We start from the raw sequence: 27,031 nt of genomic DNA on the forward strand, positions 1-27,031 counted from the left end.
GACTCAAACGGACACACATTAATGATATTTAGAATGAAACATTTGAATCCATAAAGTCTCACTCGCTTGGAGAGCTTACATGTGACTACTGTAGAAAGCCATATGCAGACCTCAATTCAGTCTTTCAAATTTATAATTTTCCCCAATTCACCTCTCTTGTTTACCCCTATTACAAAAAAAAAGGAAAAAAAAAACATCAATGTGGATTATTCATAATACGAATGATTAAAAAAGATTTCAAAAAAAAAAAAAACAATGCATACCTTTTACAAATAATTAACTAAATTTTTTTTAAAATTTGTATAATTGATCATCGATCTCCTATAATGAAGATAAGAAAGTCTTCAATTTTAATTTGATAGAAATAAGATGAATACAATATTTAAACTGTGGAGCTGTGGGTGAAAATATATATATATATATATATATATTGGGTTAAAGTCATCAAATTTTTCGTAGTATATATTTTCTGAATGCAGCTCTATAGTTTGCAGGCGTCTTAAATCTCTCATAACATGTTATGGCATGATATGGAGACCCAGATTAAGAATTTCAAACTGTAGCATTTAATTGTCAGCGTCCAATACCATAATTCTGTACTTCCACGAGCACATAATCTTGCACGATCACCAGTGGGTGCCATCTGGGATAATAAGTACACATGGGGAAAATACGGAGAATATAGTTGTGTCCATTATCATGAGTGAAAAACATGAGTACTGCATGCTGCAATTAAAGTGATTACTTTCGAAAGCAGCAGCATCTCCATTAGCAGTTATTCTGTAATTAAAATAGTTGCATTATTCAATTTATATAGACTACTACTGTCATAGAAAACACGAAGGGACCAGCAACAACGCCAAAGAAGAAGCAAGCAGTCTAAGAGAGGCATGAGTAAGCTAATTCCTTTTCCTCCGACAGTTCTTGTGCTGTCGAATCCATTTTCTTCCTTGAGAACTCATCAACGGAAAGGCCTGGCAGAATATAAGAGAAACTCATATTAGATACATCCATTGAAATAAGTGCAAAGAAGGTGATAACAAAGTGGCTAGAATTGTAATACTTAAGTCATCCGTGATTTTGAAACTGTCATCTCTCCTACCAGTTGTCTCCGGGTTAAGGTTTGACAGAAAATAGGGCATACTAGTTTGATGCTATCTCAGACTAATCCTTAATGAAAGAAATTCCATCATTTATTGTGGACGCACACCAGATTTTAAACAAGGAAGCGCTACATAAATTATGAAAGAACAGCTATTTTCAGTCTATCATTGCGACAGACTAGATTTTCTAGTCCACACGTACACCAAGGACTATAGTGAACCGGTGATGAGTACTAACGTCCAATTCTAGGCTGTATTGCTCGCAAAAATCGTATATAAGGCTAGTTAAAAACTAACAACGACAAAGAATTAAAGCTTGCAATTATGAAATCATGGTCAAATCAATTTAAGATTCACAAAATATTAAACACAAAAATTTGATCAGTCAAAGATAGAAACTTCCAGCTGCATTCTTCCCCCAGAGTAACCAGACTCTTACCTTGAACTATCTTCCACTCCCCATCACGGCAAGTTACAGGGAATGAATAAATTAGTCCAGCTGGTACGTTGTAGGAACCATCAGAGTATACTCCCATTGACACCCAGGTGCCCTGATTTTAGACAAGAAGAATGCAATTAGCATTTTCCCCCCAATCTTTTCGGGGCTAAAAACAAAACTGAACCAACCTCTGGAGTTCCAAGAACCCAATCACGAATATGGTCACAAGCAGCACTAGCAGCAGATAGCGCACTTGAAAGCTTTCTAGCTTTAATAATTGCAGCACCTCGTTGTTGAACAGTAGTTATGAATTCCCCATTCAACCTTCAAGAGAGAAAATTGCGTAAACCCTTCAATATTTCAACAAGTGCAAAACTTTAAACGACAAGAAGGGTGCAAATATTAAGCTTTTAAGTATTCGTCCAACTGCATACCATGCATCATCTGCAACAAGCTTACGGACAGGCTTTTCGCCAGCTGTGGTCTTAACTGTTGCATGGTTGACATCAGGATACTGAGTTGAAGAATGATTGCCCCAGATGATAACGTTTTTCACGTCAGAAACTTGAACACTTAGTCTTTCGGAAATTTGACCCAATGCCCTGTTATGATCCAATCTAGTCAAACAAGTAATGTTTTTCTCAGGAATTGATGGTGCAAATTCCTTCAAGATCAATGCATTGGTGTTTGCAGGGTTGGCAACGACCAAAACCTACAAGATGAAAGCCAATCTGAATATAAGATTTAAAGGAAAATGAAATTTAACCAACACTTGCATGGTGATAAATTAATCAAGATGAAATCTCATGGACTTGGCTACAAAGGATCAGAGGCTCTTCCTCAAAATGCCAAGTAAATTCAAGGGAAAATCTGACAGAAAGTAAGACATATTTTATGAAAATCCTAAGTTCACAGCAAAGTTCTTTATAATAACTTTTTCCCTCTCAGCGGATTAAATTACCTTGCAGTTTGCAGCTGCATGCTTTTCAAGTGCAGAAGCCTGGGACTTGTAGATAGACACATTTTTAGACATCACATCTTTTCTCTCCATACCTTCTTTTCTGGGAAACCCACCAACCATTACAGCAACATTGACCCCAGTGCATGCCTCAACTACATCGGTTGTAGCAACAACACCTGGAACAAATAATCTCATAAGACATCCAAATCTAGCATATCAACAACAATAATGATAAGCCTTGTCTCATTAAGCAAGGTCGACTACATGAATCACCTTCATGCCTTAGAATCTAGCGTATCATTTCAACAAAATCTCAAGATGATTGTCTACGAACTTCATAAACGTTTCACAAGGAAAAAAATTGACACCTTTAAGAAGGGGGAATGCAGCATCCACTAACTCCATTTTAACCCCATTCAATGCCTCAGCAGCTGGTGGAATGTCAAGCATGTGGAGAATTACAGGCTGGTCAGGACCTAGCATGACTCCCCTAGCAATCATAGGGACAAGAGCATATCCAATTTGTCCTGTAATGGCCAAAAGATCATGTCAGCATGACACAAAATTACAGAACATCGGAATTACTGATGGACTGAGTTGCGTTATCGGCATATCTTTTTTGTACACAATGAGTTGCATAAGTTACATATAAGAATTTGATCACAAATCCTACAAGAGCAACTATTAAGTCATGGCAGTAGAAACTGCTAAACTTCATTCAGAGTGAGCCATCGGAAGTCAATCTCCAAAGTCCAAACTGAGTATGACAGTTCAGCATGTTTCATATTGATCCGGGAAAAAAAAAAAAAAAAAGGCCTGCCGCTGCAGTCTACAAGAAAGAGATGATAGAGGATCTCGCCGCTATGCAACAAAGAAGTGATGCGAGTGCGATCATTTGCAGGATAAACCAAGACAGACTAGTATGAAATAGAAAAACAGTCAAAAGATTTACTATTCCACACACAAAAAAAAAAAGAAAAAAAAGAGAGAACTTGGACATTCGTATCCTTCCCCTGATCAGCAACACCAATCGCCAATTCTCAACAATCCGCAGGCATACATTATCCGAGGATCAGATCTGAACCATATCAGATCGAGATCGAATATGCAATGAAAACAGCATTTTAACACAAACCCATCATATGGAAACAGCAGATAAACCTAAGACCAGGCACGATCGAGCAGTGACCCAACAGTAAGTGATTATCTGAAGCATAGGAGCACTGATGAGATGATATCGATGGATACCGTACCTGCAGCACCGGTGACAAGAACACGAACTGGTTCTTTGGCCATTGATTTCAGCTGGGAAAATGGAGCAGATCAACGAGAAGGATGGGTGACTTGCTCTACTTCACGTGAAGGGTTGAGAGACAGTAGGGAGTGAGAATTTCATGAGGACACGGGAGGGGCGGGGGACTTAGGTATTTATTCCGGGAAAGTTTTGACTTTTGAGTTAACTTTAGCCTTCTGCGTCGTTTTGGCAGACTAATAAAATATATTTGAAAAAACAAATAAATAACAACATCAACCCTTTTTTTGCCAACTTTTTTCCCCCGCAACTGCATCAAATTTTTTGGTCAACTGCATGAAATGGTTTTGAGGGGTTCTTTGGCCAAAAAGTGGTTCGAATGGTCAGATTGGACTTTTAAGTTTTAATAGTTTAATGCAAAATACTCTTTTTCCCATCATAAATATAAAACCTAATTTATATAATAAAATGGGTTTTACGTTTAGAATAAGATTTTTTCCCAAAACAAGTCTTGTTTGGATATATGAATAGAAAACAATTGGAGTGAAGTTTTCTCCGGCGGGTATGTAGTTTATACTTTACACATAAAATGACACCCAAAACCTTAACGGCACGATAGCGTCCTAAACAAGAAGGCTCTTTAACGGCGGCGTCATTCTCGCGTAAATGAGCTGATTAGTTAAAACTTTGTGAACCTACGTTGAGAAAGTTTGGCTAATAAAACCGACCATGAACAAAAAAAAAGAATTACAAAGATATATACATTTAAAAAAAAAGAAAGATAATTAGTAGGTTAAAACATGGCGGTGTTAGTCAGTCAAAATAACACACTCAAACACGGCAATAGCCGTTATAAAAAATCAAACTTTAATGATAAAGATATGTACTGTCTTTAATATTAATATCTTATTTATAGGTTACAAATAAGATCTTATAATTATGACCGAAAATAACACATGTATAATGCAATTAAACTATTGTTTATGAAATGAACTATACGTCGAATTTCTCAAACTTATTATTAACCCCTTGCAAACTGAGTATTTTTATTGGGAAAAATATGGAGTAAATTTTTTGAAAAATATGGAGTAAATTAAAGCTTTTGAGATTTCTCACTTTGTTTAGTTGTCGTGCAGATAGAAATTTAATTGACAGAACTGTTTGGCGAAACAAAACAATGAGATGAATGTGATTGTATATGCCTTTTAAAGTCAAAAGTTCAGTGTGCATTTGGTCAATAAGATGGTAATAAGTTAATAAACGCGTAAAATGTTAAAATGGTATCAATATACTTTTTTAATGATAAGGATTTTGAAAAGACCAAAAAAAGTTGAGCATGTGTTTTTTTCGCTAAGGGATATGAATTAATTATCTTTTCACAAATAGTAAAAGGGTATGGAGACATTAGCCTGCAAGCTTTGCCATGGCGCTCTCCTACATGTTGTCCGTGATTGACCATTGATCCTTGCTTTTTTAGTTAGCAGTTAACTTAGAAGCGACTTTTATAGCACGCCTTCCAAGCAATTGCTCGTCAATGATTTGAATCCTCCTTGCAAAATTCAAAACTCGGAGAAATACTTTTGGCTAGCTCTGTTGAGAGCCATGGAGTGCTAGAAACAAGAGGTTTGGCGGAACCAAAAACTCGTCACTTTGATGAACATCATAAACTCATCAGATCTGGATCATTCATATCTCATTTAAATGATCCGAATTTGATTTTTTACTTTTATTTATTTAAAATAATTATTTTAATATGTATAGAATTTAAAATAGAAATAATCTCTTGACTGTCTTTTTTTAAAAAAAATAGTTTTTCCATTAAAAAATAATTAACTAAAGATTTTAAATCTATACCATTTAAATCAGACATAAACACTACAGATTTGATGAATTGAGGGTGTTTATTAAGGTGATGAGCACTAGTTCCAGGGTTTGGTTTTCAATCATGTTTAAAATATTATTAGGTATTAAATATAAGTATATCTTTCAACAAATATCTAAATCTTAATTTATCATATCACAGACTTAGGGAGTGTTTGGGTAAGATCAAAATCATGGTTTCAGAAGTGCTTTTACAATATACGAAGTAAATATATAAAAAAATTTGTCTCGATTTATAAAAAAATACTTCTGAAAGGTGATTATTGAAGTATCCAAACACCCTCTCAATCTCTTGCCTAGCACTTATTTCATAAGCCCCGTACCCAAGTGTTCTTAAATTCGTTATTTCTGTCAGGGCAATGATAAATGGATCTATTGAACCAAAGCTGGGTTACAATTTTTATTTATATATTCGATCAGCCCAATCGAACCCCTACCCCAAAAAAAAAAACCAAAATCATTACGGGTTCGAATTAAACCAACCCGATCTGCAGACCCACCAGCCTCCACAGTCTGCAGAATGCTGCGTGCTGCGTGTCTTCTTCGTCTTCGTGTGCTCACCTATTAGCCGGTGGTTCTCAAGTCAACCCGTTCTAACCATTTCTACGGCGGCTTCTCGTCGCTACTCACACATAGTCATAGCAACGCCGCCACCGTCTTTCCGTCTTTGTCCTCACCTATTTGCCGGTGCTTCTCTGTCTGTTAGCTCCCTAGTCTTCGTGAACTAGGGATCTAAGTTTTATGAATTATAAGTGGAAGATTGGGAATGCTGCTTCTATACACAGACCAGCAATGATGAACATGCCGGGATCTTAAGATGAAGCTAAAGCTGATGCGTCTTCTGAAAAGTACCTTCGCTTGAGAAGGCTAAAACTGTACACTCCTGATGTGCAATGTCCTCAAGTTTCTATTTTTCTTACATGTGATGAGATTCGTTGATGGAACTAAAAGTTGAGGTTCACCCACAATATTCTAAGCTTCTAATCCCTATTGGCATAACCAAATTTGTTATTTGTTGGATCAATTTTGGTTGCTGCTTCATCTAATACCAGACAGTATTGCTAGGAGAACACAAATACACTAGCTACTTCATTGTATACACAATTTATTCATCAGATTAAAACAATGAAAAGCACTGCACCCTTCTGTCTGCTGTATGTTGAGAAAGAATAGCAACAAATGGAAGAAGCCCGGGAATGATAAAGGAAAAGACAAAAAAGAACACAAATAAAAATCTCACACAAGCGTAGCTAGTAATTTTGCTACACATCTTCACACATCTTTTCAAGAGCCTTGTATTTATATGGTTACTTTTTCTTTAGACTGAACCCAAATTGAAGAAAACCAAAACCAAACCTCCTGCACATCAATATGTCATTTCATATCCTGTATATCGAAAAATAAAGGGAATTAATGAGGGTGGTATTTTTTCTGTGGCTGTTATCAAATTCTCCAGCAAACAATGAAAAATTATAATACCTAAATTTTGTCCGATAATTAATCAGCTCAGGTACTGCGAGCTAGCCTCTCTTGGAATTCAAGCAAAGACCTCTCTTTCTGAAGCTTCATGTCTTCATGGAACTTCTTGATGAACTCCTCTGCCTTCTCGTCCACCTGCAAATTTGGTGACTTAACCACCACAACCTTCCATGCATCCTCTAAAGTATCCAATCCATTGCTGCTCTCTGCTTTTCCTCCCAAATCCTTATTTCTCATTTCTGCTTTGCCTCTGCTTCTCATTTCCCCTTTAGCCGCATGCCCAGAAGCAGACAAAGAAAAAGAAGAAGAATGTGTAGAAGCTGAAGGCTCCGCAAAAAGGTCATCTATACGAATGGCACTGAAGTTCTTGTGCTGAACATGGTGGTAAGCAGAGGAAGGGTTATAATAAGAGCAGTGTCTGGTGGGAAGAGAACGATGACGACGAGCTTTGGCGGAGATGAAGTGACGAAAAGAATGAAAGGTGGAAACCAGGCGTTGAATGGTAGTTCTGATTGCTCTGGAAATGTTGAGCTCGTTGACTTTGGATTGGACTCTGTTGGAGAAGTTCCTCCAGGCCTTCTTTGCTGGTTGAAGCTTCTTTGTTAGTCTTAGGCGAGACATCAGCTTTTTGGGATGATATGAAAGAGACGATTATGATGATCTCTGAATGAAGCCTTCTGAGCAGAAAAGAGGCGTAGATGGGAGAAGAGGAGAGTTGGAAAGGGAAGAAGAAGAAGATGATGAAGAGAATGTTAAAGATAGTCCTTAAGAAGCAAGTTTTGAGGATGCCCCACTAGTTTTATAATTCCTTTCTTCCTACCTCCTCCCTCCTATTATCTTTGCTCTTTCGCAATAAAAAAACCACATATACTATCCAAAATTTCCTAAGATAAACTGTATAAAAGTAATCATTTTTCCTTAAATTATACTATCATATTTCATGTTATATTGGTGCTTAATACCACATGGCATATGGGATGTGTGTCGTATAGGGGGAAATAACTTGCATACTATGTTGGGGAATTGGTACGCTAGCGCGGAGCGCCCTGTCATACTGCAAAGCCACACCAACTTTCTATATCAATTTGGCACATCATCCATACAATTACATAAATGCCATTTGTTTGCTTTCGTTGCAGCAAAATTTGAAACATAAAGCTAGTCATAAGAAGAGTGGCAAAACTTGCAATTCATCAAATCTAAAAGGTCAAAGTTTCCAAGTCAAAGCCAATCACTTTCGGCAGAATAGACAGCATAAAATGAAAAGCAACCTTGGGGGCTAAGTCTAGTGAGAATATGAGGGGAAAGCTCAAAGCTCAATCCCACAACACCCACCAATATTGGCTTTCCCATGTGCATTGCCAGCACGCAACTTTTTTTGGTTGGCTTTGTGTGGGCTCTAGGCTCGTTTGTTTTGTACTGTAAAGGGATTTTTAAATACACCTACATAATTGCTTTCTTTGTTGCCGTGGCTTAATCTAATTATAACATAATGGCCACTCCATGTTTTCTAATGTTCAAAGCTTAGCGATGAGATTTTGAATGTTAGCTATTAGACTTTGAAGATTAAGAATAGACCAGCTATAGCCGGCCCTTAAATATTCAGACCAATTTCCCAGTCACTGGAACAATAAGATTAGGTTTTGTTTGGCAGTCACGGTATTCAGTAGGGGAATTAACCGGTAACCACCCTCTCGTTATCACTTTGAAAGCGACAACCAAACGTGTTAGTTTGGATTCCGGATAGTTCCTTTAACCCCTTGAGGCGATTATTATATGGATAAAGTATCGGTTTCCTTTTCTGCTGGAAGATCTCATACCTGAGTGGCATAAAAGAGAGCCTTTCAACTAAAGCACCTTTGATTCTCTCTTGAAGCTGATCCATGTGCAGTTTTTCGAGGAACACCCTGTTTTTCTATCCACTGTACTTTTCTTCAAATTGGAAAAGAAAATACGTTAAGTCCCTTCTTTATTGAATACTATTTATTATGGAGGCGACAAGGGAGCCAACTTATACTCCAAAGGATAGCCTATCGCTTGTAAAATTGTGATCGGAAAAAGTCTCAAGTAGTATATTCAAAAATAAAATGATCCTAAATAACCATGCATTAATTTTAAGGATAATTATCAGTAAGTCCATAATAGCCAGATCATTCCGTAATAATCCATATATCACTTGTGGCATGAAGCTGCCACTTATTTTGGCAAAAAATCTTGTTTATCTTTAAATTACATAATTAATTTATGATGGTAACAGCATATCAGGCAACAACAATACACATCGCTGTCTGAATGTTTTACTTGGATAGGACGAGTCTACAGTGACAGCAAGAATGGGGAGAAAAACTCTCCTCCTCCCAAGATAACATTCGGATAGTTTAGATTTAATCTCTTATGAAATTTTTTTTGTTTTGCTTTACTTATAATTTTAAACTATTTAGCATTTTGAATTTGATTATTTGTCCTTTCATAATTCAATATTTTAATATAATTTTGTATGAGATCAAAGCTAAACTGTCCAAATCTTGATCCAATGGTTGTAAAAAGAAGAGTAGAAGAAGATGAGAAAGGGAGTGGAAGAAAAACCTTCCCCGAAGAATTGTTCATAGTGACGTGCCTTGAAACTGGTTCGGCTTTACTTGTTTCTAACAGATTGTGTCAAGGCATGCACACTTATCGGATAAGACCATGGCCCCATCCAACGTAACCCTCTCCGGTCACGAATAGCCCTTTCAAATTCAATTATGAAAATTCAGTTCTGCAGTCATATGCTCTAGCCTGCGTATGGGGAAATCAAGAACCAATTTCCTACCCCATTGTGTTCGTTTCAACGAAAATCTGCTTGATTAAATATCAATGTCGGCAAGTCTTTATGATATATGGTTAAGCCATTCAGATTTCTTCTGTAAGTAGTATATTCAAAAATAAAATGATCCTAAATAACCATGCATTAATTTTAAGGATAATTATCAGTAAGTCCCATAATAGCCAGATCATTCCGTCATAATCCATGATATCACTTGTGGCATGAGCTGCCACTTATTTGGCAAAAAATCTTGTTTATCTTTAAATTAAATAATTAATTTATGATGGTAACAGCATATCAGGCACAATACACATCGCTGTCTGAATGTTTTCCTTGGATAGGGACGAGTCTACAGTGACAGCAAGAATTGGGGAGAAAACTCTCCTCCTCCCAAGATTAACATTCGGATAGTTTAGATTTAATCTCTTATGAAATTTTTTTTGTTTTGTTTTACTTATAATTTTAAACTATTTAGCATTTTGAATTTGATTATTTGTCCTTTTCATAATTCAATATTTTAATAATAATTTTGTATGAGATCAAAGCTAAACTGTCCAAATCTTGATCCAATGGTTGTAAAAAGAAGAGTAGAAGAAGATGAGAAAGGGAGTGGAGAAAAACCTTCCCCGAAGAATTGTTCATAGTGACGTGCCTTGAAACTGGTTCGGCTTTAACTTGTTTCTAACAGATTGTGTCAAGGCATGCACACTTATCGGATAAGACCATGGCCCTATCCAACGTAACCCTCTCCTGTCACGAATAGCTCTTTCAAATTCAATTATGAAAATTCAGTTCTGCAGTCATATGCTCTAGCATGCGTATGGGGAAATCAAGAACCAATTTCCTACCCCATTGTGTTCGTTTCAACGAAAATCATGCTTGATTAAATATCAATGTCCGCAAGTCTTTATGATATATGGTTAAGCCATTCAGATTTCTTCTGTACTTAAATATTGGGAGAAAAAGCAGCAGTTTGGTTGTCTTTGAAATTGAAAGCTTTGGAAAACAAGTTACAATGCATAGTGCGGGCAAACGACGTTCAAAGGCTTTGCATTTGATGACACGTGTATCTAGAATAGTGCCACGTCAGATTTATCAGTAGCCATGTCAGAAGACAACTACCACATCATCAAGACAAGTTTTCGTTTCTAACGCTTCCGGTAGGGGTATAATTGCAGAATTTGATTACGGTAACGTCCCCCCCCCCCCCCCCCCCAAAAAAAAAAGAAAAAAAGGAATCAAAATAAAATATTTGACAAACTAAAAGAACCAAAAAACACGCATAAGCTTAATATGTAAGCAAACAAAAATGAGAAAAAGGGGAATACTTCTACAAGCAGAAGACATTGAGGAAGGTATATCGCCCTTGTTGAGTTAGCACTAAGCAAGGAGTACTCAGTAAGACCTTTTCCATGCGACGAGATCTTCTGTCTGACACATAAAGTAAACACCACTTTTAGCAAAATTTTGGAGAGTGTAATGAATTCATCATCTAGCGATGCCTTTAGAGCTTTAAACTGACGTTCACTCGTCCTCAATTTCTTGTGTCTCATACCACCATGAAACAGGGCCAAGGCCATCATGATCCAATGAACCCTATAAAATAGACAACTTGGTAAGGCATGCTTCCCATGATGAATGACGCGATGCGTCACTTTTCCAAGTTTCAATAACATGCATTGCCGGAGAGGGTCCTAACATATGGCTCTTATTGCGAGCAGAATTGAAGTCTTCTGCTGAGATGGCTTTTTTTTTTTTTTTTTTTTCATTTTTTGGCATCAAGATGCGAGCATAGATAATATTAGTTACAAATTTTTCTTTCCCAAGGTTGTCTCAAACTTAGCAGCAAAGGTTGCTTTTAATTTTATTATTTTGTTAGACAATTAAATGCTAACCAAACGGGAATATATATGCCAGCAACTCAACATATACAGTGACAACAAAATGTCTAAGCAAAGACAGTATATCCCTTTCTCCTCCCCCTTTTCTCCATGAATCAATCATTACTTACTCTAAAGGTTAAAATACTTACAGTAACCACCATAGGGGCAAATGGCTTTGATTCTTTTGGCTGCTCTACAGGAATTGAAGGGTGACTCACATTTTGAACTTGGAATTTGATCTGCAATGTTGGCAACTTGCAATTAGTATATTCTTACATTTCAGACATTTAGTTGACAGAATGACAACGTAAAAGGAAGTGAACCTCGTCAGTATCATCAATAGGATATGATTGTTCGTTAAAGTTCCAATACCATGTGCCTTTATTGCTGTAATTTGAATAGAAGCATATAAGTATGCCATTCAAAATTCAGCTAAAAACATGCATTAATCTCAACAAAAGAGAAGAACAGGTTTACAGGCCATGTCAAATTTAGATAAACTGTATAAGCACATCAAGAAAATATTGATAAACTCAAAATGAGATGGATTGGGCATGTGATGCCCTGGTACATAAAGTCATCAAAGAATCCAAGTGATACTGTCAAACAGAAGCAAAAATTACAAACACAAAGGAACCATTAATAAAAAACTGTACATGGAACAATCAGAAATAATAACATGATGCAAACATTGTATAGAGTTGTAAACGTTGGGGGGGGGGGAAGAGCTACACGATATGAGAAACACTGAAGGTGTCAGATATGCATAAAAGGAAACGAAGAAGGAAAAAATAAACATTAGATATGATCACAGATTCACAATTTAACATGAAGGGTTATTTTGATTATTACCTTTGACCCTCTTCAGGAGTTTCAATCACACTAGAATTCACTCTTAAAATTCCAAATCTTTCTTACTCTGACAAATAATAGTTTGCTAGAGTGGAGCAAATAAAGTTTCTGGTGGGTGATGACTTTTATATAATCTCCACCCTAGCACCAACCCCCCCCCCCAAAAAAAAAACCGAAAAACATTGGAGAACAGCTAAAACATGTAATTGAAGTGAAAATTGCAATACTGTATAAAAAGGGGTGAAAATTGCAGTAAGAAGTAGATGAAAATATTGGGCATACAGCGTAAGCCGTCAGCATCTGATGCCAGCAATTTTGCAGTAATAATCTCTCCTACAAATGGGCGGAACATGATTAAAGTAAACACAACCTGCCAAAAATCAGAACAAAGTCAACACATCATTAAAAAACCTAATATTTTATTGACTACTATAAACGCATCATTTATGAGTCTACCGATCGCAAATTTGAGTGTCTTTTGAACATCAGTCTTCTTTCATTCCTCTTAAAGTTAATGTCAGGCCAAAATAATCAGTAAGGGCTATAGTCTATCAAATATTCTATCCTATAACATACTTAATGCACCACCATGGTCTAAACCTACAGCATATGATAAAAAGCTCAAGGCCAAATGTAGAGTTCACAAGTTAAGAACATATACAGTATAAGTTGCAGCACCATCGCCTGGGAAGATAAATCCGCCCTCAATGGACCTAATGTCATAGATGGAAATGCATAGCCCCAAATCTGCAATAACCTTCATCATCATACAGCCATATCAGCACCGCAAATTTAATAAATTAAACTATACAAAAGAAGTTCATAAATGAAAATCAAAATAACAGCCCATCGAACCTTATCCAAGAAAAGTTTCTCGAGTTCATTATGAATAGACTCCTGAATTGGAAGGCTAAGAAGATTTGGAGGTAAGCGCAATGTGTGCTCAATTCTACTGAGGTAGAACATGAATGTGACACCAGGCTGAGCCAAATGGAGAGGTAGTCAATACTAATAATCAGATAAATTATAGCAGTGACCATCAAATACAACTAATCTACTAGTAACGGCAAAAGCTCCTAAACAAGGACATAGTCAATTGGTGCCAGACAGAATATTAGGATGATCAAGTTGGTTGATGAAACTGACACAAAGTAATACAAGCTAGAGTCACATAATAGATTAGATCAGAGGAAGAAAAATGAAAATAGCTAGAGATTATCCAGATAGAATCAATGACGCAGGCAGCATGACATTCCCACAAATAATTTGTTAAATTGCAGTGAATTTGCAAAAGCACATTTGAGTGCAGATGGTTAGCGCAGAGACACAAGGGTGGGGGCTAAAATATAAAGAAAATAATTAATTATTTCACAAATTAATGTTGTTCGAAGCTAAAGCCATCAGACAAAGATTCTAATGTACTAGAAGTGGTTCATATCTCCTAGCTTTAACTGATTATTAACTTGCATGGAAGAGCTAAATAATCTATTTCCACCAACTAGAAGCCCCACAGACTTATGGAAAAATCGAATAAATGCATCAAATTCTATCAGCATTTTGAAAGTTTCGGTACAGCATCTGGTTACTGTTGTCAAGTTCATATTGATCATCAAGTTTTCCAGGCCATGGCTTCTTTGATGAGTTCATATCAAGATTATTTCTTTAGGCCAGACGAAAATGAATTTGCTCATATTTGGGGAAAAAAGCCCGAAAGGACATAAGATACAACGCAAAAAAAAAAAGGAGAAATATTCGGCAACCACAATCGGAAGGCTCGACTGTTGAATTTAAGAAACGAACAAATATCCAGGTTCCAACGAAACCAATTGAAATTCCAAGAAGATAAGACTTGAACTAGAAATACACTCTCACCTCACCAGTAAGAAAGATTGGTAGGAGCACGTTTAATCGTCACTTAGAAAAATGATACCCTTAGCTTTGGGAGAGTCTGCGTATGAATGTAAGAAACGCAAGACGAGAGCTTTGGGAAAAGCCTACAAGAATGAAAGAAACCACACGAAGGAGGAGCACCACGAACTGAAGGAATGGCCAAGCTACGGACTGAGGAGCAAGAGCAAGAGCACCACGAACTGAAGGAATGGCCAAAGCTACGGACTGAGGAGCAAGAGCACCACGAATCAGCAGAGGCGGCGTCGGGCTGAGCACCACGACGACGAAGGCTAGGAGAACGACGGTTACGGCTACGGCGAGTAGTAATTGAGGGGCTTGGGTAATTAGTCGACGAAAGATCAACGGCGAGCAGAATTGGGCAGGAAAGATCAACGGAGTCGGGCTCGGGACTGGTTTGAAGAAAATAATAAGAGAGAGAATGACCAAAAAATCTGGGAAAATTGCAAATGAATACCCTCTAATATGTAAAATTATGATTTAGGATCCTAGATTCGAAAAATAACAAATAAGGACCCAGTCTCACTTTTGTAATATGAAATGTGGGTGAAGTGTCTGAAATACCTCTCAGCCAAATTGAAAGTGTGATACTGAAATTGTCATTCACTAAAGTAAATTATCATTTTTCATAGTTAACTCGTATTTGTCATACCCTCAGCTAAGTTAGGATTTGTTCTACTGAAATTGTCATTCGCTAAAGTGAATTTATTATTTTCTATAAGCCAGCTTGTCATTTGACTGAATTTCAATATGATTTCATATTTACAAAAGTGAGATCGGGTCCTTATTTATTATTTTTGAAATAAGAATCCTAAATTATAATTTTACATATTAAAGAGTCGTTATTTTAGTAGTTTTTTATAAAAAAAACTAAAAATTACTAAAGTTAGTGTTATTTAACATTTAGAATTTTTTTTTCTCAAATAATAATAGGCATTGAAGTTGCCAGTACTTACGAGGGGGAGCAAGCGTTCGGCGCGTCGTTGACGCTGCAGGGGAAGGAGCCCAGGAGGACATGCTGGGGGCGAGGTTTTTTTTTTTCAGTTGTTTGGGTTTGGCCCTCCTCTTTGTACCCAAAAAAACATAATGATCTTTTTTGTTTATATAATTTAAATTTAAATTTGATTCTATTTATAACTCAATTCCTATTTTTAACTCAGTATAAATTAAATTCTGACCCAATGTAACTTAATGCCTATTTGTTTCAAATTAAAATTTTAATTGGTTAACTTACATGAACTAAATTGCATTTGATTAAAATTTGGGGATAATTTGTATTTAAAAAAATAATAGGGACAAGTTATAATCTGAGCCAAGATGATAGAATTAATTGAGGGGTATTTGAATAGATTTTAAAGAAAATTTATTTTGAAAATAAATTTTGGAAGAACAAATTTTATAAATATATTTTTTGCCAACATAATAAATAATATATAAAAATAGAATTAATTAATAATTAATATATGTATATATATTTATTTGTATATATATTTATAAAATATAAGATTAAATATGTTTTTAAAAAAATAATTATTTTTTCTGTCAACAGAAGAATAGTATTTTACCTCAAAGATTTTAAATATGAAATCTCATAATATATTTTTACAAAATTGAATAAACATACATGAAAAAAAATATTAATTATACAACTAATTAATAATTGCAATGTGTATATAAAGTATAAGATTAAATAATCAAGCGTGATAATAATTGTGAGGTGGCAACAATATACAACATTTGTAAGTTAGTTCTTGTTTTTTAACAATATATTATTTCTGATCTTTAATATAAAAGCTAATTTGACATGCAATTTGATTTTAAATATAAAATTTCAATCTACTTTATTTCTCATATTTATTTTTTTCAGAATAGTTCTTGCTGTGTAGAAGCACACATGTTAAATATTTCATCAAATAGTACTTTTAACTAATACATATAATTAGCAAGGTATTTTAGAAAAGACAATATCTATTTATTATAAATAATTAACTTAACTATTTTTTAACTTATTCAAATTAGTTAACCTAATTCTTATATTAAAGACTTATTGCAATCTAGGGGGAAAAAAAAAGAGGCCACGTGTAACCCTTCAAGAAGCAAAATTTTGGTTTCATAAAATAGTGATTTAGGTGGGCCAAACCATAGTTTCATAAAAAATAGAAGGCGTTTGGCAATTTCTTGGGCAAATAATAATTTTGGGCTCCGAACGTATTCTGGGTAGTTTGCCAAGCAGCATGAGTTATGAAGACTGAGTTATAATAAGATTTAAAAAAAAATAAATTTTAAAAAAAATTTAGGTAGAATTGCAACTAAGTATAAAAAATTATTAAAAAATCTTAATAACATCTTAAACAATTTGTAATGATAAGTCCCAGAATAAAAAAATTATAATTTCAATCTTGTTATTAGGATTTCTTAGTAATTTTTTATTGGAGCTTATTGTAGGAAGGGAATCGATGCAGAAAATTGAGGATGAGATTAGAGGGAAGAAATCTTTGGAGGAGATAACATAGGTTACTTGGATATTGGTTGGATCTCCTACTGGCTCCCTGTTTGGGAACAAGTTGGGTCCTTTCAGATTTTAGACCCTTCGAAATTCCCAGCTATTACTGCTTGGATTGCCAATTTTCTCAGTCATCGCATTATCAAGGATGCCTTGCCCCCAAGAAATGAGCTCCTCCTTTATTACCAACACCGCAGATCTCAACTGTCTTCTGGTCATCAGGGCTAGCTACTTCAACCTTTATTCGCTCTGGCTGCCGATGAAGAAAAATAAGAGAAACAAGAGAGACGTGTATATACATCAAGTGTGTATCAATACAAGTCTTTGACGCATGCTGAATCAAGGTGAAATTTTCCTCAAAGTGTTAAATATTGCTTTATATACATATTACTCTACATACGTTGTCTAAACTGATTGAGCCCTTTACATGTTCTATTTTAATTGGCATGGACAGCGTATTACCTCAACATTCACTGAACCCAAACAGACATTGGGCCCGTTTGGATGAGCGATTGGAAAAGCTACTTATTGGAAAAGCAGCTTATGGATAAGTGAAATGGGATATAAGCTAAATTGAATAAGCTGAATTGTGTTTGGATTGGAGTTCAGAAAAGCCCGTTTGCAAAAGTAAAATGGATAAAAAGCTGTTTGGATTATGGTTGAGTAAAAGTAAGTTTGGTTGTAAAATGACTAAAATGGGTATGAGTTTTAATAAATAGTAAAAAATAGGAAAAAAATAATTTCACATAATACAATGGAATTAAAATAATTTAATACGAATAAGTGAATTAAATTTTTAAAATTTAGAGAAATCTAAAAATTATTTTAAATATAAAGTGAAAGAAGGAAAAAATCGAATAGAGATAATATAATGATGAAGTAAAATTTATTTAGTGAATTAGAATTACGAACTGTAGAGAAATCATAAAAAATATTTAAGAAACGAAGTGCAACATGATAAAAAAAAAATAACATAATACAATAAATTTAAATTAATTTAATACGAAGAAGTCAACTAAACATAATTTAAATGGATAACAAAGTTTTGAACTCCAATTGACAAAGTAAAATAAAATAATATGACATAATTAATTATTTGATAAACTATGAACCAAGCCTCCACATAATTATTGATAAACTATGAACTCCAATTAACCACGCCTCCACGCGCTGGCTCATAACCAAGCCGCTGGTCTGCTTTATCCGCAATTGCCATGTCATGGTACTGGACCGAATCATACGGCCTAGACCGATCTGCTCCATGCTCATAGATCGGACCGGTCACCGAAACTTTCTAGGGCGTTTGACTCAGTAGCCCACAGAATCATTTTCCTGCGAAACCTTCGAGAGAGCCACACCCAAGTTGCTTCCTGTCACGGAGGAGACGCGACGAAGCTCACGGCAAGTCTCGGTGGTTCTGGGGACGGAGGATGAGGGGAGGCAGCTCGCGTGAAGGACCAGGCTTTCGGTCACTCCAAGCCACACCCAACACGAGGACCTCACGGCGGAGACGCGACGCAGCTCACGGCAACTCTCGGTGGTCTGACGACAACGCGACGGAGGAGGCAGGATGAGGGGTCGCCGGTCGGGTAGAAGGGAGAGCAGATGGGAAAGAAGAAAAGAAAGAACGAAGACTCCAGGAAGAAAAGAAAGACCGAAGACGCGAAAGAAAGGCCGAAGACTTCAGCAAAAAAAAAAAGAGGACCGGCTGATAGGATCCCAACGGTAAAAATAAAGCTTATCTGATTCAATAAGCCATAAAAATTGGCTTGGGCCAGAACGTGCGTTGAGGAGCTTAAAATTCATAAGCCACTTTTTTTTCCAAGCCCATCCAAACAGCATCTGAATTCCAATCGGGCTTATGCTGATTTTAAGCTACTTATAAGCTCATCAGAAGCCCAACCAAACAGACCCATTATATAATATTAGAGAAAGGTGGGAACAAAACACAAATGCATTCACATAGTTACAAGAGCAGCATAGTTGACTATAGTGGGACAACCACAGAGTAGACAGCAAACTATAGGCTAGCTAGCCTAGAAAGTACATCCGATCGGTCCGTCGGAGACTCGGAGCTTATTCCTTACTTTACATAAAATTAACTAGTAACTAATTAAGTCGGTGACCAAGATTGTGCGGGGCTGATAAAGGTGAGCTCTTTTCTAGTGTTCTTCAAGCCCATCACCTCCTCCCTGTTCATGAGAAACGAGTTCATCAGAACAGCATCAGGCATGGCGTGGACGAGGGACAGCTCTCCGGCCAGCGGGTTGATCATCGGGTTATCATTGGTTTTAATGGCCACCCAGTCAAATGCGTGCGCCCCGCCCTTCTTCACAACCACATAGTGCTGTGGGACCACCAACACTTGACCTTCTTTCACCTCTCCGTCGAACAACATCCGCCCATTCTCTCCCACCACCTGAAGCCACCCGCTGCCCCTCGTGCAGTATATCACCGCGTGACAGTTCAAATTACAGTGAGGCACCATGATAGCATCCTGCACGCAAAAACATTTAATCTCACTTTTCCTCGTTGCGAGTACGAGGAACTAGCCCCTTGTATGTTGATTTTGCTTCAAATTATATACTACCTCCTATCCTAATTATAAGCACCTCTTTTTCAGATTATAGGCAATATAATTTTACCTCGTAGAGGACACCCCGGTCTACACCAAGTTGGAGGTGTTCAAGGATGGGCATGTTGGGAGTGTTAAGGCTGGTGAGGTGACCTCCACGTGGGTTATATTTATCTGCATGCATTCTGGGTTCGCCTAGTGGATGCACATATGCGAGAGAACACAATGTTTCCTCCACTCCGTTAGCGGTACTTGAACTACGATGTCGTTTCTCTCTCTCCCTCTCTTCCTCCTCTTGTTCTGGGGACAGCCACCCAAGGCCATCCTCCACCAAGATGATGGCACCTCTTGAATCCTTAATGCCCTGAACCTTGTCGGCGAGCTCAGTGGCTATGTTCAAAGAGTTGGCCACCGTCTCCGGCGCCAACCCGCTGAACACGTTGCCTCCTGACCTTTCGGCTTTCTGCTGCCATTCTCTGTGGTTCCAGCCCCATCTCTTGCTCCGGTTGCTGCTTTTCGGCTCTTCTTGTGGATTCCCACCAAGGAAGAAACTCTGTAATTTGTCAAATTAATCAGCACCAAGATTCCAAAAACCAAACCTCTTACCTGCATCGCTATTATAACTTAGCATATGGTATACTTCGGTAATTACGGAGTGAGAATCCATTTCCTGTATATGACAAACTTAAGTATATCATTAGAGTTTTCTGATGGAAAAAAAAATCTGAACTTTCTAGGACCCCCTTGCATAACTCATTTCCTGTATATGACAAACTTAAGTATATCATTAGAGTTTTCTGATGGAAAAAAAAATCTGAACTTTCTAGGACCCCCTTGCATAACTCTTTTCAATATACCATTATCCTATAAATACTCAGTTCAATATTTAAAAAATATAATAACCTACACCTTCATCACTAGCTACATATGAATGTATTTTAGATCTCGTATAATATATTAAAAAATGTCTTTTTTTAATATCGATCTTAAAAAAAATGCCCTCCCCGAGTCAATTCTTCAAATGGAGTACAGCTATATGAAAAGTCGTTTCAGTTAATGAAAATTTTTACTTTTCTCAATACTATATTTTAATTAGGATTAGTTTCGTTGAATAAAAGAACAAGACTTGTAGTCTTTGCATCTATATTGAGAACGATGGATGTATTTCAATCCTCAATTTGACGCACAGTAATTAACAATCTTTATAAAGATTAATACGAAAATCAAAGTATCATGCATGGTACCCGAAATGTGAGATCGAGCTGATTCATTTTATTGGCAGTGTGGATGAGTGAGAACAGAACAAGGTCGTCGGAGTCGCCGGTGTTGTAAAACCACTGAGCCGAGCTAGATGGCACAGCAACGGCGTCGTCTTGCTGGATCGCATTGATCTTCTGGTGCTCATCTGATTGGGATCTATACGATTCCCTACATCCCGCTACGATCGTTTCCTGGACACCCCTCCCTGCGCACATTTATAATAATGCCCATAATGAATTAAAATCAATTTCTGCTAAAATACTGCTACCTAAGACCTCGTTTATCGGAGCCAATGATATTACTAATAGCTATATAAACGAACGAACATCACAAATCACAACATGACAGTTGTTTTGAAACCAAGAAGATGAAGAGTGGGACCTTTGAGTACGTAGTGGATCCTGGGAACATTAGTGTAGAAAGGCAAAAGCAAGCCCTTGGGTCTAATGGTGTATCGGACTAAGGCCACACCAACACAACGAAGTTGCTCATTGTGGTCATCCCAGTACTCTATCTTCCCACCTTCCGACTCAACCACCCTGCTGGGTTCCAGAACGATAAGCCTCTCCAGGCTGCACTTTCTGTAATGAAACTCCTCTGTTTCTTCACCGGCCAACGTCGAACAACTTTGAGTTATAACAAGCAAGGCAATGCTCAAGAAAAGCAACGAGGAGAATGCCATGTCTAAATCTGTGAGAGAAACAACACAAAAAGCTCAAACAGAGCACATTTATGCTGAAGAGAATGAGGACCGCCACCGCCTGACCAGTATTTACTGATACGCGCATTAATTATTGCGAATTCGCAATGATGAGAGAGTTCTTGAATCTGCAAGCAAAATTATCAACCTGATAACCTCCTGCTGGGTAGGTATGAATTATTAAGGTTTCGGGACTTGAGGATATTCGAGTGTTGAGGTCTTTGTGGAGCTCGTTAGCTGCATGGCTGTGATACTCACAATTTGGTAACACGTAGTTTTATTCTGCAGAATATGTGGCATTTATCTGCCATGCATATGCTACAATGATGGAGGATGGAGTTTTAAGTTTGTGCTTTGGAAGCTTCTCCCTTTTGCAGTGTGCGAGCATCTGAACAGTATGTTAATGGAGGAAGATGATATCATGAGTTTGGACATTAATTCATGGTCAGGAAATCGATACCAGAAGTACTGAACTATTTCTTTCGTTCTAAATGTAAAATCCTTATACACTAGTACAAGGGTTTTATATTTAGGATTGGAGGAGTACTATTTCTTTTTAGAATTAGAATAAGTCTCTATGAACTTTTGTATTCTAAACAATTTTATATAAACTAAATATTATACAGTTAAATATGATCATTTTCCTCAAAATTATTATACGATTCTTTTTGCATATATTAATTAATATGATAATTAATTGAATCATAGTTCCGTGCTAATTAATAGCTACATAAAACAAATGACTTAGTTTTGGGTTTAGATCGTTTTATAACACAATGGATTATTTTACGCAGAACGCTTATTCTTCAAGTTTAAGTACATATTCAAATTGAAATAGTAAGCAATAACCATGTTTTGTTGATTCGCAACAGTTAAAAAAGTTGTATTAAAAATTGAAAATATTCTGAGAGGCTTTGCTTAATTTTATTCCAAATTTAAGGATATAGTCTGATATAATTAACTAAGATGATCATGCATTAAATATAGTAATATTGCGCAATTCAGTTCAAATTTATTTTTCCCCAGATAATGGAGGTTGAATTCATTCAAAACTAGTGAGAAATTATAAAATGGTATTGAATTTTCTCCCAATCCGAATCTTTCTTTTCTAACCTTTTAATTTATGTACTGGGAGAGAATCCCTTTACTATACACATCTTTTTTGTTTTTTTGGATTAATACAAATTTTTGTTTATAATGTTTGCCTTTCCCTCAACTTTTAAATTATATAGATTTTAGTTTCTTAAATTTTTTTATTTAAAATATTGATCCATATAATGTAATAAAAATTTAGATTATTTTATCTTTTCAGAGACCAAAGCTTAAAAAATCAGAAACAAAATGATAGATCAAAAGTTATATTATTATTATTATTATTATTTTTTTTTTTTTTGCGGTAAAGAAAGAGGGACCAAGCCCAAAACACTACCCCGCGTCAGACCTTCCTGCTCCCTTCCAACGTGGCTTCTTCTTCCACTTCGTAACTAGTCTTCTTCGCACATCTTTTTTGTTTTTAATTGCAAGACAAAATTCTTATACAACAAAAATATGAATAATGGAAGAAGTTCAAACAATAATCATAGGTAGGCCAACAAAATGATGGTATCATGACAGTTGGATTTTAAATTTACGAGGTCTAGCTAACCGCGTAGCACCAGGTTTGTAGGTGAGAAAATTGCTCAATTAATTCAATTTGCAGAAATTAAATATTTACTGTTTAATATTTACTTCTAAAGGAGCACGTATGCACGCAAGAAGAAAGTATTTGAGGCGTTGATCCAAACGGGTGAAATATCTCCCACTGTAACATATGATTAACCAATAGTTACTGTCTTGTAAAACTGCCGGGTGATTAGGCTTTGATATGATATTCGGTGATATTGTTATTGTTTAAATCGTGCTTATACATAGCATTCCAAAGGTGAGAGAGAGCAATTAATTGAGAAAAATCGAATAAACGCATAGGATTCACAGGCAGCAGAATAGTTATTTGGCTTAGAATAACTAAATCCGACCGCTCCGGACCAGCAGGGAAAACCAAAAAGCTTAGCCTCCATTATCGACATCAGCTACGTACTATCTAGCTAGGAGGACTTTAGTGCTTTATTCCTTAATTATACATGCAAACCTAGGGTTCAGTAATTAATATGAACTCGCTTGTGATGACTTCTGCCTTGGGCTTAGCAGAGTGAGTTCCCTTCTCTTCTTTAATTGCTTCACTTCCTCTATGGTAAGACGATAGGAATGCATCAACACAGCATCTGGCATGCTCCTTATCAGAGACAGCTCCCCTGCGAGAGCCTCCATCATTGGGTTGTCATTTGTTTTCACTGCTATCCAACCAAACCCTTCACTTCCCGCCTTCTTCACCACCACAAAGTGCTGTGGCACTATCAGAATCTGCCCCTCCCTCACCTCCCCGTCGAACACTTTCTCGCCGTTCTCCGCCACCACCTCAATCCAGCACCTCCCCTCTGTCCCGTATATCACCGTGTGACAGTTCAAATTGTGGTGTGGCACAATCATCGCATCCTGCAATTATATATATGTGTATGTGTATATATATGTTTGTTGGCATAAGAACACAAAATACTGTAGGATGTTATCATTACCTGATAGAGGACGCCTCGATCAACGCCAAGTTGGACGTATTTAAGAACAGGAAGGTTGGGAGTGTTGAGGCCAGTCAAGAATCCAGCTCGTGGATTGTATTTATCTGCATCTGTGGCCTCAGCTAGTTGGTGCACAAGTCTCAGAGTACACATAGTTTCTTCTAATCCATTCTCTCTCCCACCACCACCTTCTTGTTCTTCTTCTTCTTCTTGCGAAGGGCTTAATACGTCAAGCCCACCTTCAACTAGGACGATGGAACCTCTTGGGTCATCCAGACCCCGAACCTTCGTCGCTAGTTCATCATTAACATCGAATGTCACTTTCACCGTCTGTTGTGCCAGCCCACTGAACACATTGCTCCCGTCGCCTTCTCGCTCCTCTTTTGGGTTTCCGGCGAGGAAGAATTTCTGTGTTTGGATGATAGAATATCAAAATTTTAACTATAAGCCTAAAAGGGTACTTGTACAAGTTAATTTTCCAGATTTTGCTAATATTTTCGGTTAGTGCGTAGAGACACACGCACGCGCACACAAGAGCTTACCCTGACTTTGAGATCCAACTGGTTATCCCCGTTGGCGGAGTCTATGAGAGAAAACAGAACCAGATCAGTTTCTCCGGTGTTATAAATCCATTGAGCAGCGCCAGCTGGTACGACTATAACATCGCCCTCTCTTGTAACATGGATCTTCTGGTGCATGTCTCCTTCATATGCTTCTTCTCGAAACGTTTGACGACAACCTGGTATCACTGTTTCCAAGATACCCTTTCCTGCAATATTCACCGTAGCAGTGTGTCATTTCAAATAGGTCACATGGTCCCACAACACTCTTATTCTTCCATAGGTAGAATTTTAATACATATAACACATGAAAGCAAAAAACAAGAGGAGCAAGGATAGAGGCCTTGGAGCACATAGTGGAGCCTTGGGGCGTTGATGTAGAGAGGCAACAATAAGCCTTTGGGTTTGATGGTATAGCGAAGGGCAGCCACACCAACACATTGAAGCTGCGCATCGTTGGAGTCCCAATACTCAGTGAAACCACCTTCAGACTCAACAAGCTTGGTGGGTTCGAGTGTGGTCAGTTTCTGAAAGCAACACTCGGCTGGGTTACTTTGCAACAGAGCAAAGCAGCCATGGAAAAGAACAAGATACCCAAGGCTTAGGGAAACCAGCGAAGGAGAGGCCATAATAGAAGGGAAAAGAAGAAGAACAAGACAAGGTCAAATGTTACTGAGGTGGATGTGGACCAACTGTAGGGTTGTATTTATAAGACAAAAAGTACAGGTTTGTGTCTTGGAATGCGATAGAATGATGAGAGTAGTTGGTTGCTGAGGTTTATGTTGCTTATTCGTCGCATGGCTGCAAATGCCTCGAGTGCTAACACATAGTGCTGGTTTTCTGAAAAGTGAGTAAATTATCTGATTGATGTTCTGGAATGTTTGTGATTGTTCTATATCCCTGTACTGCGATTCTCGATCAATAAAACAACACAGAATATAGCAAAGCCCTAGATACACCAGGTATATATTGGCAATCTTTAATACGTGGTGGGTGATCCAGTATGATGTGAAGATAATTATCAAAAGAGAATGTCAAGATTCCAGATTGCAAGGAGGAGACAATGGAATTTTATATTTGGTTTTCTGTTATACTTAGGCTAGTTTAGGTTTAAAAGGGAAGAAAAATAGGGAACTCTCAGCAGCTTTCCTAACCAAACGCGGTGTCTTTCGCACCTTTAATTCCAGACTGTGAAAATATTTTCGCCTTCATGATAAATGTAGGGTGGAACCCCCCCCCCCCAACGTGCTCATAAAAATGGATTTCCTCTATTCATTTTTTTAAAAAAAATTCCTCCCATCTCATTTCAAGTTTTAGATTAAAAAAATGAACAGTTGAGATGTAATATCTAATAAAATTTTTATTATAATATTACATAACATAAATAATATATGAGTAAATTTAAAACCATTAAAATTTGATTCCAACCGTTATTAGCTAAAGGGTACCAGAAAATTAAATAATAAGAATTTTATAAAATGTATTTTGAGACCCGATTATTTTTTTTATGCAGTAATAACGACAAAAATGAAGTAGACAAGAAAAATTTAGTTATTTATTGCTCCTTCTTTCTTAAATATAAAACTTATTAATTATAATATAAAATGAATCGAGGGAGAGGAAAGTACTTTTGTCATAATCTAGTTGATAACCAATTAACTATGTGTCACCCATTTCCTCAAAGGCTCCACAAGCAAAGTCATAGTAAAACGTTTGGCTGGAAAAGGTCGGCGCCCGAGCAAAATAACGTCCCACGTAAGGGAACGAGTTTCGGTGCGAAGCGGCTTGATGAGCACGAGTAGCTCATCACCACGGCACACCGTTTCATTAAGGTTATGAATGCTCTTAACCGTTCGATGATGAGCGATAATTTTTCATTAAAGTTATGAATGATCTTAACCGTTCAATGATGGGTGATAATGACTGCTTGTTGCGGATAAAAATTCTGAAGTCATGGACCGTTTCAATCCTCTCTCTTCTTCTTCAGGATGTTTTCATGTGCGGCTAAGCTAAATTTCTAATCAAGCGATTGAAGAAATGAGAGAGGGAGGAAGGAAGTAGGGGGCTAATGATTGTGACTTTTGCTCCTTATTTCACAAAATCTTTGGAGCCAATGTCAACAAAATGCTTCAAGTTTCTTCATCTCCTTGTTAATTCTGTTCTCCTGCACTTCATCTCTTTCGAAAGACACACTGGTTGGTGGTTAATGTCAACAACCAGGGTGAACAAGCACTACCCCAATCCCATCCAAATGGCT

At 37.0% G+C, this 27,031-nt stretch overlaps 5 protein-coding genes across 5 annotated transcripts; all 5 read right to left on the reverse strand.

The window, feature by feature from the left end:
* Window positions 1-668: 668 nt before the first annotated feature.
* LOC114736986 (malate dehydrogenase, cytoplasmic) lies at window positions 669-3,895 on the reverse strand. Its single transcript, XM_028924867.1, has 7 exons — window positions 3,757-3,895; window positions 2,872-3,030; window positions 2,504-2,679; window positions 1,977-2,254; window positions 1,731-1,866; window positions 1,543-1,654; window positions 669-974 (listed from the first exon to the last, which is right to left on the reverse strand). Exons 1-7 carry the CDS (start codon window positions 3,797-3,799, stop codon window positions 880-882), a joined length of 999 nt encoding a protein of 332 aa, XP_028780700.1. The 5' UTR covers window positions 3,800-3,895; the 3' UTR covers window positions 669-879.
* A 2,799-nt stretch (window positions 3,896-6,694) lies between these two features.
* On the reverse strand, window positions 6,695-7,936 carry LOC114736994 (uncharacterized). Its single transcript, XM_028924874.1, has 2 exons — window positions 7,116-7,936; window positions 6,695-7,022 (listed from the first exon to the last, which is right to left on the reverse strand). The coding sequence occupies exon 1, from the start codon at window positions 7,734-7,736 to the stop codon at window positions 7,143-7,145; it is 594 nt and encodes a 197-aa protein (XP_028780707.1). The 5' UTR covers window positions 7,737-7,936; the 3' UTR covers window positions 6,695-7,022; window positions 7,116-7,142.
* Window positions 7,937-11,047: 3,111 nt separating this feature from the next.
* Window positions 11,048-14,920, reverse strand: LOC114736983 (DNA-directed RNA polymerase III subunit RPC8). Its single transcript, XM_028924864.1, is given in 9 exon segments — window positions 11,048-11,517; window positions 11,954-12,043; window positions 12,128-12,204; window positions 12,282-12,380; window positions 12,383-12,403; window positions 12,939-13,026; window positions 13,318-13,413; window positions 13,512-13,637; window positions 14,529-14,920. Coding segments are annotated over 8 exon segments (654 nt in total). The 5' UTR covers window positions 13,623-13,637; window positions 14,529-14,920; the 3' UTR covers window positions 11,048-11,445.
* A 4,066-nt stretch (window positions 14,921-18,986) lies between these two features.
* On the reverse strand, window positions 18,987-24,128 carry LOC114736988 (legumin B-like). The gene is made up of 5 exons (XM_028924868.1): window positions 23,756-24,128; window positions 21,284-21,592; window positions 20,887-21,107; window positions 19,713-20,195; window positions 18,987-19,564 (listed from the first exon to the last, which is right to left on the reverse strand). Exons 1-5 carry the CDS (start codon window positions 24,126-24,128, stop codon window positions 19,181-19,183), a joined length of 1,770 nt encoding a protein of 589 aa, XP_028780701.1. The 3' UTR covers window positions 18,987-19,180.
* Window positions 24,129-24,210: 82 nt separating this feature from the next.
* Window positions 24,211-25,403, reverse strand: LOC114736989 (glycinin G4-like). Its single transcript, XM_028924869.1, is given in 4 exon segments — window positions 24,211-24,271; window positions 24,273-24,622; window positions 24,757-24,983; window positions 25,118-25,403. Coding segments are annotated over 4 exon segments (924 nt in total).
* Window positions 25,404-27,031: the final 1,628 nt, after the last annotated feature.

Source organism: Neltuma alba, unplaced genomic scaffold (genome assembly GCF_004799145.2).
Source record: "Neltuma alba isolate B1F8T4 unplaced genomic scaffold, ASM479914v2 tig00013395_pilon, whole genome shotgun sequence".
NCBI classification, from domain to species: Eukaryota; Viridiplantae; Streptophyta; class Magnoliopsida; order Fabales; family Fabaceae; genus Neltuma; species Neltuma alba.

What these genes read in the sequence shown, in the direction of transcription:
- LOC114736986 (XM_028924867.1), bottom strand. Translation starts at nt 3,799, where the DNA reads ATGGCCAAAGAACCAGTTCGTGTTCTTGTCACCGGTGCTGCAG. An exon ending in GGGTTCTTGGAACTCCAGAG is followed by an intron (nt 1,655 to 1,730) that starts GTTGGTTCAGTT and finishes GTCTAAAATCAG; the next exon opens with GGCACCTGGGTGTCAATGGG. An exon ending in GGAGTGGAAGATAGTTCAAG is followed by an intron (nt 975 to 1,542) that starts GTAAGAGTCTGG and finishes ATATTCTGCCAG; the next exon opens with GCCTTTCCGTTGATGAGTTC.
- LOC114736994 (XM_028924874.1), bottom strand. Translation starts at nt 7,736, where the DNA reads ATGTCTCGCCTAAGACTAACAAAGAAGCTTCAACCAGCAAAGAAGGCC.
- LOC114736988 (XM_028924868.1), bottom strand. Translation starts at nt 24,128, where the DNA reads ATGATTGTGCCACACCACAATTTGAACTGTCACACGGTGATATACGGG. An exon ending in AGCTCGATCTCACATTTCGG is followed by an intron (nt 20,196 to 20,886) that starts GTACCATGCATG and finishes GACAAATTACAG; the next exon opens with AGTTTCTTCCTTGGTGGGAA. An exon ending in ACCGGGGTGTCCTCTACGAG is followed by an intron (nt 19,565 to 19,712) that starts GTAAAATTATAT and finishes TTTTGCGTGCAG; the next exon opens with GATGCTATCATGGTGCCTCA.